Below are 15880 nucleotides of genomic sequence, written 5' to 3'. Positions count from 1 at the left end.
CTCAACTCTTTATACACTCGTGATGGAATGCATCTAAGTATTTCTCTAATCGGGAAAATGCATTCAATAACCTTTTAGACTCTGGATTACGATGATTAGATGCACTATTATCAAACAAATGCATACTTAGAAATATAAAGAAAACAAACAATCAAATAAATGCGTACTTATCACTCAAAACGTTGGAAGCTATTCTTCACTATTTTTCAAAACTTGAGTCAAACCATATTCTTTTTTGTTGGTTTGAGAATAGATCATCGATCACATCACAATTTTTGACCAACCTTATCGACCTCAATACATAAGAGAGCAATTTTGAAACATCATCACTCCAACAAGATGATAGTCACGATGAGAAAGTGCAAAATTTAACAAGGGTTAAACTTATTTGAATAAAATTCGTAGGGCTATTTTAACCCTTGTTTGCCAATATCTATCCCCTCCTACAATCAACTTCGCCGACAACCAATAGCCGACTTTGACATTCATCGCCAATGACCAATTCATAGTGTTCAATAATTTGACAATAACACAAACAAATAGGTAAATACCTTTCAGAAAAATGTTACCAAATAGACAAGTGTTCTCATTTTAAACAAATCACATAAATAATATTTAAATAAAATTTATTTCCTGGAAAACAATTTTTACTAACCAATCCAAACACAATACCTTAACATATAACTTTTTACACGAATTTCATAAAAGTCATTTAAAGTAAAGCAATTCAATATTTAACGAAACGAGACTATCCATAGTTCCTTAATTTCCTTTTTCTAATTCACCCGTCTAACGGGTGGAAGATCGAAACATTAATCTATATTCAACTCGACATGGTTTTAAAATGTCAGAATTTGGTCTCTATAGTTTATAATTAGTCTTTCTGTTTAATAAAATCATAAAAAATAGTTTTACTCGTATTGAGTATTTAGGAAGGTTTTCCAATCATCGAAACTATATATGTAGTTTTATGAAACTACGTGCTAAACTCTAACTTTCTCCAAACAATATGTACTAAATTTGAAATTTAACTTATTTTTTTAAACATAAATCATATTCACAAATAAATTAATAACGGTTTATTGTCAACTGAATCTCAGTTGATAAGTAATACTAGTTTTATGATTTATAAATATATAGTATGAAAAACATTTAAACTATAATCCAGTTTTTTAATCCGCCGTCAAACACATATCTAAAGACATATTTTCATTGAATAACTCACAATTCAATGAACTGGAATATCAAACCAAAATTGTCAAAGTAGGGTTGAGTTATTTTAAATTTCCAATTGGGTTAGATTGAATCTTTTAAGTTTTTTTAGGTTAGGTTGGGTTTGGGTTATACTTTTTAAAATTTGGGTTGATCCAACTCACTCCATATTTATGATATCATTCAAATATTTATGATGTTTGTTTGAAGTTTATAATAAGTATTTTGAATTTTAATATTTGAGTTTTATGAAATTTTAGTTATTAACATGTGCGGCAGACAAAATTTTAAGAGATGAGTTGAGGTGGAGATCTTTTTCAGATAACGGCCAATCCTTTCGAGTGAGTCTAAAAAAATCCTCTCAACCCAACTCTTTATATACTCCCGATGGAATGCATCTAAGTATTTCTTTAATCGAAAATGTATTTAATAACCTTTTAACTCTGGGTTATGACGATTAGATGCACTATTATATTTAATCCCACGTATCTCATATTTTGTACATGGTAAAAAAAGAATAATTAAAAAATATAAAGAAAACAAACAATCAAATAAATGCACCACGAATTTTTATTAAATGCATCATATCTTTCGTATCAATACTTACTTTTAAAGTTAAACTAATTGCCTAAGACAATTTTTTCTTCGTACTTACCACTCAAGACGTTAGAAGCTATTTTTCACTGTTTTTCATAACTCGAGTCAAACCATTATTTTTTTGTTGGTTTGAGAACAGATCATGAATCGCATCACAATTCTTGACCAACCTTATCGATCCCAATATATAAGAGAGCGAATTTGGTACATCATCACTCTAACAAGATGATGATACACACGATGAGAAAGTGCAAAATTTAACGAGGGTTAAACTTATTTGAATAAAATTCGTAGGCCTATTTTAACCCCTGTTTGCCAATATCTATCCCCTCCTACAATCAACTTCGCTGACAACCAATAGCCGACTTTGACATTCATTGTCAATGACCAATTCATAGTGTTCAATAATTTGACAATAACACAAACAATAAGTAGATACCAAAAGAACAATGCCTTTAAGAAAAATGTTACCAAATGAATGAACAGACCTAGAGGAAGTCCAAGATTCAAGCAAGGGAAGATACTGAGTTGGATCCGTGGAGGGATCAGATAGGAGCCGTTTAGGACGCCTTTCATGAGATCTTGGCCCGAAATTGACTTGGCTTCGCCAAAAGGCCTCATCTCGTTAAGCCCGGCTCGCGAGGCGTCCCTCCCGCAACATTGGCACATGATCCACGCACGCAAATCTCCTACTTCAAAAAACTACAGACGCAGCAAGGGAGCGGATCAAAGAGTGAAGCTTCTAGGGAAAAGAAATGTGGAAAATGTTCTCATTTTAAACAAATTTCATAAATAATGTGTAAATAAAATTTATATCTTGAAAAACAATTTTTACTAATCAATCCAAACGCAATACCTTAATATATAACTTTTTATACGAATTTCATAGAAGTCGTTTAAAGTAAAGCAATTCAATATTTAACGAGACTATTCATAGTTGCTTAATTTCTTTTTTCTAATTCACCCGTCTAACGGGTGGAAGATCGAAGCATTAATCTATATTCAACTTGACATGTAATTTTCAAAATCGATTAATTGAAAAATAAAAATGTGAAAGATCTTTTTTTTTTTTTTTTTTTAATTCATAGACATTATATCAAAATTAATAATGAAAGTACATATCCGACCCGGACATTTCCCTCTCTTACGGATCCAAACAATTTATTTTTGGTCCCCTTCAGATTGATTTTTGACAGAACAGAAAATTAAATTCAATCACGAGAAAAATTAATTTTTCTTTTCTTTTTTTTCCCCCCCCAAAGTTTAATATTTATCATTATTGTAAATAAATACTCATTAATATTTTCCTCTCTTCTTTTATTAAAAAGTTATGGTACAAAGACAAAAGAATTTATGCCATCACAATATTTTATTGTAATTTCTTACTTTTCATTTGCCACTTTCAACATTGTCATAAACACTCTCACGCCCTTCCCCTCACATTGGTTTTTATTTTAATTCAAAGTAAGAGGTGAAGAATTAAAGTTTCTTTTATGTTTTATAAAGTGTATGTGTAGATCAATCTTTCATTTCTATAAATGCAATAAGTGCTTTTAAATTGACAAAACTTTATTGTTTGTTTGATGAATGACATGCCCATTTAACTATAGATTTGAGTTTTGTTGGCGGTGATGGAAGATTTTTCAAAATTTCAAGTTAACTAGGTTATATGTAGTTTGAATTAACGACTAAAGTCGAACGTTGATATGAGCACAGTTTAGTAGCTTAGTAATCGAATGGAACGGTATGGATAAAATTAAATACACAAGCATAAAAATAAAGATTTGAAAATAATGATACATAAAACACATACCTAAAACAATGGCAAACATATAATTTTACTTATTATTTACTTAGGGCAACTTAACGGGTAGAAATGTATATATATCATTCATCGTGGCATAAAATGTTTGAATCTCCATTTGAATAGTCACATGTGTTGAATCAAACGAAGATTTCAGTTACATTTTTACTACACCATGATTGAGTTTTTCATTAATGAGCTTAAGAAAGCAGAAATATAATATCTTTTCGTAAAAAATGATTGGTTTTCTAAGGGAGAGAAGCGAAAAAATTTATGGATAGAATTAAGATTTATTTTTCTTTAATTTAAATACACTATTGTAAATATCAGGGGTCGAACCCTCGTTAAGCGCGTGTAAAATATTGTTGTGTGTAGAAAAAAACAATTTGTTTGAGGTCGCTATGATGATCGAGTGTGGAGTTTTGTTGATTCATATTTTTGTATTATTATTCGAAGATTGAACAAGACTTGTAATATTGGGAAAAAGTCTCCAAAACCCTAGCCAAGTGGAATTATCTATTATTTGTCACCGTTTGTCGATCTTAGATTTTAGACGTTGGTAATCGAATAAGATTCTCTTGTCGTGGTACAAACCTTAAAGGCACCAATACTCTTATTTGAACGAATTTTGTACCTGAATCATTGATGTATGCAAGCTTTCAGTGAAAACATTTTTTTCCTTTTCTTCCTATTTCTCATATTCATCGTACTTATAATATGTTAGACTTCCATACTGGCTTTTACTTCTCGTTCCATCTCTTCCTTATCATAAATTGATTGTTATTTTACCTCGAGCTAAACTCGTCGCTAAATAAAAAGAGTAACTAAAGATATCTTATCATTAGTGAAGTAAATAAATATAAATTTTTTGAATTTAATTTGAGTTGGGCACATGACTATAAGGGGAGTATTGAATTTGAAGGCAAATTATTGAACCCTTTTTCAACGATGGCGATGTGATGAAATCATGTGCCTACGTGCCGATCCATAGTACCACTTTTTTGAATTGTTTGTGTATTTTCATGTAAACCGATTTTACATCAAATTTTAAAATTATTGTTTTTTGTCACTAAAAGTATTTAAATTTTGAATTTCACGATTTGGACCTTTCTTCCTTGGAATAAGACGAAACTGACAATCATATAGACAGTGACCGATTGAATTTATATAAAACTTTAGGTTAAAACTTTAATGAATTTTTTTCCTCTACACTTTAGGTCAAAATATCATATTTTATATAAGTTTAATTTAGGTCAAAATGTCCTATTTTATATAAGTTTAAATTACGATCATTTTCCAATATAGCGTTATGAATCAAAATATTTAAAAAAAGTAGTAAACTTTTAAATTTTATCGATAATAGATATCGATAGACTTTTATCATTGTCTATATATGCATTTAATAGACATTGATAGACTACTTCTATAAGTATCAATATCGATAGAATATGATATTTCGTTATATTTTGGAAATATTTTTGGTAGTTTTGTCATTTTTAATAATCTTCCTTTAAATTAATATACTTTAAAAAGCTTTAATTATATTTTAAACCTTCCGTGGACTCATTTTCACTATCTTAGGTTCTTGAGTGACTGTTTAATTTTGAATTTTTTGGTTTTTTTATAACTAAACCTATAAACACTCACTTCACCTTTTTTTTCTTTTCTTTTTGTAGGGCAATTTTTAATCAATGTTTTCGAAATCAAATTAATTTTGACGTAGATGAATATACAAATTGTCGTAAGATATTGAGAGAAAATAAATTTAGATTTTTACTCATAGAAAATCGTAAACAAAACGATTATATTATATTTTATAAAACTGCAAAAATAATGAAGAAATAAGTGCATTTGAGGCTAAAGGAGTGAATTATTGTGCGTTGACATGAGCAAAGGGTTAGAATTCTTGGTTTTCAAAATTGGGGTTGATTTTTAAATATTGGCCTTGGTGGGAATTCAATTGATTCAAAGGACGGATTCGGAGTTGATTCACCCTTTAACAAAAATGAAAAAACTTGTAATGATTCGTGGTTAAATGATTTATTAATTTATCAAATATCTATCGTGTGGGTTCCACGCAATTTTTAATAGCTGTTTAGTTGACCAATAATAAACGAACGTAGTTTAAAAACTTTTTCATACTACCATAGCACTAGAAATTTTCTCCGGATGAATTGTTTTTACTAATCATAAGCATTTGTTTTAATTAAGCTAACACTAGTTTGCGAATTTGTAAAACTCATTTAATCGGCTTCACTCTTCTTTCTTGGCTAAAGAAAACCTAAGCTTCCGTTTGCAAAATAATAAAAGAAAATAAAGAAATCACTGTTTTATAAGTGAAGCATAAAATTTATCGATAAGAGACACAAACAAACACATTACTATTTTATTATCACGAACTTGGAGCTGGTATCTTTCACGAGTAAATCACTTTAAACTTTTGATAGTAATTTATATACTTATATTTATATTTTTAAATTTATTATATTAAAAAAATCACCTCGAAATTACAATGGAATAAATTTTAGTTCACCACATAACCATTTTCAAATAAATAGATAAATTTAGTAGAAACATAAAAAAGAAAAGAAAATTTGTCACTATACATTTTATTTTGGAACTCATATGCAACTTAATTAATCCTTGCATTTTATATGTGTGGAAAGTGGTGCACTAGTGATTTCAAAACAAAAGATAAAAATGAAAGCCTAAGTTGATTCAATTATAAAAAGTTGTGATTTTAATTCAAGAAATTATAACTAAATTTCAATCTATACAATTCTAAATTTAGAACCTATAGTTTGTTTTTCTCTTCAAAAAATGTTAAATCAAACATCTAAAATTATAGCAAAACTTTTTTTCTTTTTTTTTTGTGTATTAGAATTTTCAATTTGAATCGTATATCATATTTTATTACAAAAAAATTAAAGTTATTTTCGAATATAACAAAATGAATCAAAAAATATATATATATATTTTAAAAATACAATTTAGCTAGATAAATGACATTAGAGTACTAGCTGTGTTTATATGTGTCATGATAGATACATATAATAATCTATTGTGAGTATCACAAATATACAATAATATTTTACAATATTCGTAAATATTTTTAAAATTATTTTGTTTAAAATATTTTTCTCAAAAACAATTATTCATTATTCAATAAATTTCAACAAAACTAAATTCATAAAGAGGAAGATCCATGAATTAAATAATAAAATGGTATATTAACAAAAAAAAAAAAAAGTAAAATAACTTATAGTTATAGATTATTACAATTTGATTAGAACATTTTGTGTTTGATGTATAGACTATTTTATTTTGATATAGAAACAGTAAACACTATAGCAAAAAAAATAAAAAGACAATGAATGTTAAATAGTAAATATTATAGCAAATTGAGAATTTTGAAATAATACAATTTGGAGTCTTTGATCGAAGACTTTTAAACAATGTTTACTTATTATAATTCTAGATAATATTGATCCTAAACGGTCCCTTAGGATCTATTTCGTGGATCCGGGGATCGATCGATATTTGTAATTTTCGTTTGAAATAATTTGAAAATTAGAGAATTTTGGAAGTCAAAGGAGACAGAAAATAAAATTGGATGAGGTATATTTATAATTTTATATTTAAATACAATATTATTTTAATAATATCATAATTTTATAGCATTTATTATTTTGAATAATATATATTTTTTTAAATGGAAGTTCAAACTGTACCTTCGTCCCGCTCACGCTCCTTTGACGCTCTCACTCTCTATATCTCCCTCTCTCTCATTACTCACTCCTTCCCTCTCTCTCTCTCTATCTCCAAACCTCAGCTTCTCCCGCTCTTTCTCTCTACCTCTGCTGAGAGCTCTTCCCACCGCCATTGGAGGCCGTGGAGCTCTCCTTTGAGCCGTAAGCGCTCAAGCTTTGTATACGTATCTCTTCTTTTTTTAATCACTTTATCTGATCTATATTGCGCTCATTTACGACTGCTTATTTTGTGCGTTTGAATGTTTATTTCGAGGTTTTAGCCGTTTCGAAGCTATGATGAATGATGATTATTGTGGACGTTTCGATTTACTTGGTTTTGGTGCTGATTTCCGTTTCATTTAAGTGTATTGAGAAATCTAGTTTATGTTTAGTACTCTGGCCTTTGTATTTCTGTTCAAATCATGCGGGTTTTTTTGCGTACTGCATGATTTCATGTTTTCGCCTCCCTTTTTTTTTATTTTTATTTTTTCGTTTTGGAAGAGATGGAAATTTGATTTGATTTATTAAGTTTTTGTGAGGGAGTGCGTTTGCTTCTTCCTCTGTTTCATGGGCGGCGATGGGGGAGGGAGAGGAGAAATAGGAAGATTTGTACGGCTACGGGATAAAAATGAGCATACTAGGTTTGCACCTCGAGCTCTTACGATTTTTAATGTTTAAGTAAGCTTGTTTGAAAATGTAATAGGAAATTCAAGCGATCGTTCGTTCCCTTTTATTTGCACTGTTACATCTGTATCACTTAGCCGTAGAATAGTGATGGATCGAGTGTCACAGTAGTTTAGGGATGTTCTTCAGATTTTTCTCTATAAGTTTAAGAGGTGACGAGGGTCTTGTGCTATTGTTTTTCCATGAAGTCTTCAGTCCATTGCATGTTATTTTGCGTTTTGAATTAGCCCTTATCATGCTTTGCTTTTTCTGGATTTTTATCTGTACCTCTAGTTTTTAATGTTTTCAGCTTAGTGACTGCTCTTGCCCGTTTATCTTATGTTGGTTATGCAGCTTCGATGAAAACGAGCTTTGATCTACTGTGATGAACCCCCGGTCTTCTAGGGAGTAAAAAATGAGTAGGGAAAATGTTACTCTTCAAGTCGAAGAGCGCTCCAGCAGAATCACGAGAGCACGGGCAAAAGAGCTGAGCGAATCAGGAGGCATCTTATGTTCTTCAAAATCTTCTGGAGTTCAGAAGCATATTCTACGAGCTAACTCAAAAAGAATGGCATCTGATGATATTAAGAGTTGTCCAGGCTCTTCCCATGGCCTTCCTAACAAAAGAAGAGCAGTGCTCAAGGATGTGACTAACATTTCCACCAAAGGTTTTGATAAGAATTGCAGAAATGTTTCTAATATTCAGGTAAAATTGAACCTTGGATTTTTGTCGTGTCGTTCCTTTTCGAAATGTTGGCGTGACTCGTGCTGGCGCTGATATAGGCATTTCTTTAACTGCTACTGACCACGGTTTGACAGGGTGCCAAAACAACAAGAAAAATTTCTTCAAAAGTTAAGGCAAATGTGCCTTCAAATGCTCCTGAAGAAATTTTAGGTGCAGAAGAAGATGCAAACACAAGACTGGCTGAGGATTTATCTAAAATAAGGGTGGTAGAATATCGAGAGGTCTCTCTAAGAGAGACTTTGGACGAAAAAGAGAGAACAGCGCAAACTAGGAGTCTTACCAGCAGAGAATGTGGAGTTTCAGATATGATTCTCTCTGTGTCTTCAGAAGAATCTATCCCTCAGCCAAATGGTATACAACATATCTCTAAAATTGGTTTTGTATGAATTATGTATCTTTATTGTTTAACTGAACCATCAAATGACAATATCTGAATGCCTTCCATGTGTAGAATTTCCAGGCCAGGACCCTTTAAATATTATTATATAATCCTCATAATGGGAAATATTGCAAGTGCCGAACTGAAGAAGCATGCATGCCTTGCATTTTTTGTTATGATATTTTGTCATGTGTTGAGAATTTTAACAACTCACTTCTTAAGATTTTATCCAAATAAAGGGCTGCGTTATAAATTATATCACACCATGTATAATAGTACAGAGTAGTGGCAAAGACAAATCGTGAAATACTAACTTTCCTTTAAAGTTATTATAGAAAGATGTGATTTTAGGTGAACTATATTCTATTTCAAACTTCTCATGATTTATAAGAGGTAGACACCAGCCTGGGACTCGGCTATATCATTTCAGTGAGTCTGTAATTGTTGTCTTTGTGCACTATTGCTTTAACTTTGAAAAATGAACCGGTTAATTCTAAACTTTTTGTTCTTTGTTCTTTTTCTTCTTTTGGAAAAAAAAAAACCTAACCTACAATTTGATGCCTCTTCCTTATACAAGTAGTCTGCTGCAAGAACTGTACTGGAGGGTGGACAATTTTCATTTTTTATTGTCCAAGCCAAACTGCATCTACAATGTTTGTGGAGCACAATTAATTAGCATAGCTGAATGTTCTAGTTTTGCAGGAAAATTGAACATTACAAAAATTTGGTTGGAAGTATGGTCATCATGGAGTAAAATGTTAATTATCGATTCTATTAATATCAGTGCCCACATAATATCCGTGGTAATGGGAAAAAATTTCAAATAACTCACATAATAACGTAGTATATAAAAGCATTGTGGTCTTTAATTGGCAAGGAGTGACAATGTTACAATTGTATAATTTTGCAGAAAAATATATGGCACCTCAACGATCGGCAGCATCAAGGGATAGAGGTGTTATAGACATCGATTCAAACTCTAAATGTCTTCAATCATGCAGCACATATGCTCCAGACATATATGACAGGATACGTGTGACAGAGGTTTGTTGTTCACTATTTACCAACGTTACATTGCCATAGTCGATGCAGATGCCGTATTCATCTTAGACAATTGGCCATAATTAAACATGTTATACAGTCGTACATTAGTAAAAAAAGTATAGAAATGGAAATACGAAACTTCTGAAATTATTGTCTCTTTCACTTGAAAGTAGATTTTGTAAACTAGAAAGGGAAATACGATACTTCTGAAATTTTTAGGAAGTAGCTGAATTTCTTCTTTGGAAAAAAATGCTTAAGATGTTTGTGGTTTACATAAAAATTACTGACTGCCACTTTTAGCTCACATGCAATGCAATACTAATACCTCTTTTCAACTCTTTTCAGCTTGATCAAAGGGCCTCAACTAACTATATGGAACAGTTGCAGCAAGATATCACTGCAAACATGCGAGGAATACTGGTTGATTGGCTTGTAGAGGTTCGTTCACCACTATTACAGCTTTACTTTGACCTAATTGATATGTTACATTGATGGACTTGCTTTTAAAGGCACCGAGTTGACAAAAATCCTTTTTCACGAGATAATAAAAAAGTTTTACTTTTTGACATTTTGTTGGCAATTGAAAAAATTATCATGACATCAAGTCAAGTTGTGAAGTCAATAATTTTTCGTGGCTATATGAATTGAAAATTTATCTTCTAGTTAAGCAAAAATATTATTGGCAATGTCAATTTTATTGATAATCAATTGTTTTTTCAGGTTTCTGAAGAATATAATCTAGTTTCAGATACACTCTATCTCACTGTTAATCTCATCGATCGATTTCTCTCTCAAAATTATATCGAAAAGAAGCGACTACAACTTGTTGGTGTTGCAAGCATGTTAATTGCATCGTAAGTTTTGACTATAATTCTTATACTATGGAATAGTTCAAAGTATCCACTTTGTGTGTAGAATAGATACTATGGATTTAGTATATTTTCCTTTATCGTTTAGATAAATGTAGAATTCTAGTCAGTTTGCACACACACACGTTGCCTGTGCATGCGTTAAGGTAAGTTTTAATTTCAAGTTCACACTTTCATCGAATTGAACTTCAGTTCTGGTTTGGAAAAAATTAAAGCATTACATTTCAGATATTGTTGTAATGGGATTAAGTTGTTCATATGATATCAAAACCACTTTTCGTATTCCTAATGATGATTACTGCATTTCATAGAGACCAGAAAATACCAAGTCATTTATGTAGTACACATACTATACTCTAAACACGGGTTTCTTTCACTTGAAGGAAATATGAAGAGATCTGTGCACCGCGAGTGGAAGATTTCTGCTTCATTACAGATAATACTTACACCAAAGGAGAGGTATACACTTGGCTTCTTGGTTTGTTTACATGTGTTGGTCTTGTTCGGATGCGTCATCAACATCTTTCTAATTCTTCTTGTCCATTACACCGTTTTTGTGCCTTAGAGTTGCCGTTTGTTTCACTGCATTGATTGAGTCATGATGTTAAGGGAAAAAATATAAGGGAAGAATCTTTGAGATACATTTGCTCGTCAAACAAGAAAGAATGTCTGTTTTAGTACAAGAGAACCACTCGATATAAAATAATGGTTTCGCATAAGGTGGTGATTGAGTAGTACAAACATGAGTGTAGTTGTAGAAAAACTCAAAGCCTTCAAAGTTTCTAGTTAAAAAAATTCCCCAAGGCTTGAAATTTTTTCATACGGAATAATGGAAAATAAGAGTGTTTCTTGGAATTAGAGAGTCAATTTGAATATGAGAACTATTCTTAGAAGAGACAGTTGAACGTTAAATTTCTAACAAACGTGAGTCGAATTCTATGATGTTTCATTCTAGTTTTGATTGGATTGAAAACAATGTTATGTCAATCTAAGTAAATCTGTTTCACCACCTTGTATCATTTTTGTTCCAAACAATTATATGTTGGAAATTTCATTGGACACGAAACTGTCGAATATTCACGATTGAAGTTTTGTTAGCAGGTTGTAGAAATGGAGAGTGAAGTTTTGAACATACTGCACTTTCGGCTATCTGTTCCCACTACTAAGACATTTCTAAGGTATTATATTCTCACCATTCTTCGCCCATAAGTTGGCATACATATGGACGTCTATATTGACTTGGATATTTCAATCTTACAGGAGATTTATACAATCAGCTCATGCCTCTTACAAGGTACTTACTCTATATGTTGGTTATAATTTCTATATATTTTATGGAGAAATTATATGAACAATGGGAGCTAATTGTGGCATTTTAACTATTTTGCAATCAGGTTCCTTGCATTGAACTTGAGTTTTTGGCCAATTATTTAGCTGAGTTGACTCTTGTTGAATACAGCTTCCTGAAGTTCCTTCCTTCTCTGATCGCCGCATCCGCCGTATTTCTTGCAAGATGGACACTTGACCAATCGGATCATCCGTGGGTCTGTGCTTCACTCCTATGACATCTACGTTCTTTCTATCTTATCTCTCATCATGCATTTTTTTAGTGATTTTGAAATGATTTAATGCACTTTTGTCACAATTAAATAACTCCGCAGCACACCTATAATCACTTAAAATTAATTTAATGTTTAATTTTATATTTTTAAGTGTAATTTATATCGTCAAACCTAATTTTAAACGATTAAAAACATATTTGAGAGTAATCTTAGTCATTTTTCCAACATGACATTTCCTCTCTCTCTAGTTTATTAAGAAAACTTGTCTCGGACTAATTTGTTGTGCATTTCTTACAGAATCCAACCCTAGAGCACTATACCAGTTACAACGTTTCTCAGCTGAAGACTGTTGTGCTTGCCCTCCAAGACTTGCAACTTAACACCAGTGCTTCCTCGTTAAATGCCATACGTCAAAAGTATAAACAACCGAAGGTAAAAATATCTCTCATTGTTTTGTTGAAACTGTTGGATCATATTGACACTTTGAAATTATTCTGATAAACGATCTTATCAACATGTTTATTGTGTCGTGGATTAGTTAAAATAATTTTTTATTATTTTTAAAATTACTCCCAAACATGCTTATACATTTAAAAGGGTAAAAATTTAAGATTCATTTAATTTTGAACTATTAAAAAAATATTTGAGAGTGGTTTTTGAAGTTGGTGAGAGTGATTTTAACAATTTCAAAATCATTCCTAAACATGCTTAAATCGAACGTTGTTTCTTTTTATATAATTTAAAATTTGAATTAAGCTATTACTATATACATTTAATGATCATGTCATATTAACATTGCATTTTAGTCATAATCCTAATATTTTATTTTAATTTTTTTATTGTATTCATCATGAATTGGTCTAGTGATAAAAAAGACTCAATCCAGAGTGGTCACCTATCCAGGAACAATATTACGAGAGTGAATGTTTTTGGAATTCAAAGATTTCTGTTTTCTCACTACCGTAATACACGATCCGTTCTATAGTTTATACTACTGTGTCCTTAAGTTCTAAACATTTCAGTCTTTTCATTGATATTCATTCTCATTGCAGTTCAAATGCGTAGCTACATTAACGTCTACAAAATCAGTTCTATCACTATTTTGAAGAACAAGAATGATCCTATTCTTGCCAAGAGGATATTCTGCAGGAGAATGTTTATGATCATTTCACTTAATCTGCCCATTTCTCTTTCTAACCTCCCCCAACTGTGATGGAGCTAAAAGAACAGCAAAAGTCTTGAACTCAATGACTTGGAAACTCACTTCCTCCTCTCCACTCCATGGTTCTGGTACACTTCCAGATATCTCTTTCTGTGTAATTTTATGTTTATGAGGTCATGACATGTACATTATAATTTTCCCTTAGCTTAAAATACTTTATTTATCAATCCTCCAAGCTCGTTTGGAGGTAATGTTAATTGTTAGGTGACTTTAGCTCTTTTGCCCGTTTTTATAGCAACTCTTTTGTTGCTGTAACATGGGGTTGCTTCCTTTTAACATTGAAATTTTGTATAAAAAAAAAAAAAAAAAAAAAACCTTAGGTTAGAAGAGCCTAAGTGAATAACATAGTCGAGCATCTCTTTAGACAACTCTCTCGTTATTTGTTCTTTGTATAATTGCAATCATAACCACTTAAGAGGTGTTTGGAACCCAAGTATCTTGCAGGAGTGGGCTATTGTAGCTCAATTAGTCCGAATGAGCCTATTATTAGAGTAGTTGAAGTTCTCCATTATTACAAGAATAATTACAATTGGTGGTACTTTTAGGGTTAATAATAAGTTTATAACAACATTTTAAAGGAATTGCTAATATAGTAAAGTCTATCAATGATAGATTCTTTGACATATATATTGTAATAACCGACGCAATGTTTTTGAATGAAGTCTTTTTAAGTATTTGATTCATGGTTTAGGTTTGCGTGAACGTATAGGTTTGTATGTGATTTGTTTGTGTCAAGTTTGAGATTGGCTAATCTCTTGTCTGGTATAAATTTAGAGTTGTGAAATTGTTTTACTAACTTATATTATGTACAAGCCCCTTCTAAAAAATGTCAACTTACGCAAAAAAAATCCTACTAATTAGTTTTGTTGTTTATTTTTTGGTTGGCATGATTATATAGCTTTTTTTTTTTTTGTATAGATAGCTACTTAGAGGTTCAAATGAGTAAAAAAAAAAAAAAAGACCTTTTACATATGTCAATTGTGTGTGAAAGTACTATATTGTTAGTGCGATGGTTTGAAACGAATTCTTTTCTCGTTCTAGCTTATTTTTTTTCCTATGCAACTACATTTTTTATTTTTTTTCCTCACTATAGCTTCTCGTTATTGTTTTTGGTTCTAGCTTCTAACTCGTTTTTCTTGTTCTTCATGCACAATTATTGGTTTTCTTTGTTTTTTTTTCTCGCTTTAGCTTCTCATTTTAGCTTATGCTCTTCTTTTCAAATTCTTCCTCTCGTATATAGCTTCTCGTTTCTTCATTTTGTTCTTCATCAAATATAATTAAAATTTCTCCCTCGTGAATAAAACTAGAAAATGGAAAAAGAAAATAAAAAAATTTGGAGAACATGGAAGAAAAAAAACACGGAATAAATAGTTTTTATCCATAGATATTAGAAATATATCATATGGTTCATTTTCTTGAATGATGATAGCAAGAACAACAATTTTATATAATTTGAATAACAAGGTTAATTAGTAGTGATGACTAAACTAAAATTTGACATTTGGAATTACACTCATAAACAAAAATTAAATTCAATGGGTACGATTAATGTTTTTATAAAATTAAAAAATAAAAACTTTCTGTTTCTATAATAATATCAAACTCGCCTCACACAAAGTCGAGCATAGTCTAACTTACCTACAATTTAGGTTTTATTAACTTTAAAATTAAGTATCCGATTCTCTCAACTATTTAATAGGAATTGTATTTTCCCAACCATATTCAACATTTGGAATTTAGATTCATAATCTATCTCTAAGTCTCTTGTGACCACTAATCTTTGATCTATTTTATTTGTTTCCCATAATAAGTTGATTTGATTGTGATTCTATTTCTATGTTTGAATATTAGTCATTTCTTCAAAAAGAAAAAAAAAAATTATTTCAAAATTTGGATTTGGACCTACTGCACCTATTTCAATAATTTATATTTCCATTAAACATTCTAAGTTTTAAAGTCTTAAAAAGGTTGACGATAACGTAGTAATATGAATATGTAAAAGAAAAAAGTTTAGTAGCATTTGCATTATATGAA

General features: G+C 30.7%; 1 protein-coding gene across 3 annotated transcripts; it reads left to right on the top strand.

Moving 5' to 3' along the window:
* Positions 1-7358: 7358 nt before the first annotated feature.
* On the top strand, positions 7359-14274 carry LOC103503800 (cyclin-A2-2). 3 transcript variants are annotated; one of them, XM_008468150.3, is made up of 12 exons: positions 7359-7524; positions 8380-8731; positions 8845-9121; positions 10060-10193; positions 10539-10631; positions 10914-11047; positions 11446-11521; positions 12164-12240; positions 12323-12356; positions 12457-12606; positions 12922-13056; positions 13677-14274. In XM_008468150.3, the coding sequence occupies exons 2-12, from the start codon at positions 8441-8443 to the stop codon at positions 13728-13730; spliced, it is 1455 nt and encodes a 484-aa protein (XP_008466372.2). In that variant the 5' UTR covers positions 7359-7524; positions 8380-8440; the 3' UTR covers positions 13731-14274. The 3 variants fall into 3 exon arrangements, with proteins under 3 accessions (XP_008466372.2, XP_016903506.2, XP_008466373.2); XM_008468151.2 differs by lacking the exon at positions 7359-7524 and adding an exon at positions 7849-8003 and having other exon boundaries at positions 13677-14273; XM_017048017.2 differs by lacking the exon at positions 13677-14274 and having other exon boundaries at positions 12522-12606.
* Positions 14275-15880: the final 1606 nt, after the last annotated feature.

The sequence above is a fragment of the Cucumis melo genome, chromosome 4, assembly GCF_025177605.1.
Source record: "Cucumis melo cultivar AY chromosome 4, USDA_Cmelo_AY_1.0, whole genome shotgun sequence".
Taxonomy (NCBI): Eukaryota; Viridiplantae; Streptophyta; class Magnoliopsida; order Cucurbitales; family Cucurbitaceae; genus Cucumis; species Cucumis melo.
This window is presented reverse-complemented; position numbering and strand designations above follow the sequence as displayed.

Coding starts and splice junctions, on each gene's coding strand:
- LOC103503800 (XM_008468150.3), top strand. CDS start 8,441: ATGAGTAGGGAAAATGTTACTCTTCAAGTCGAAGAGCGCTCCAGCAGA. Junction 9,122..10,059: donor ATCTATCCCTCAGCCAAATG/GTATACAACATA, acceptor ATAATTTTGCAG/AAAAATATATGGCACCTCAA. Junction 13,057..13,676: donor AAAAGTATAAACAACCGAAG/GTAAAAATATCT, acceptor TTCTCATTGCAG/TTCAAATGCGTAGCTACATT.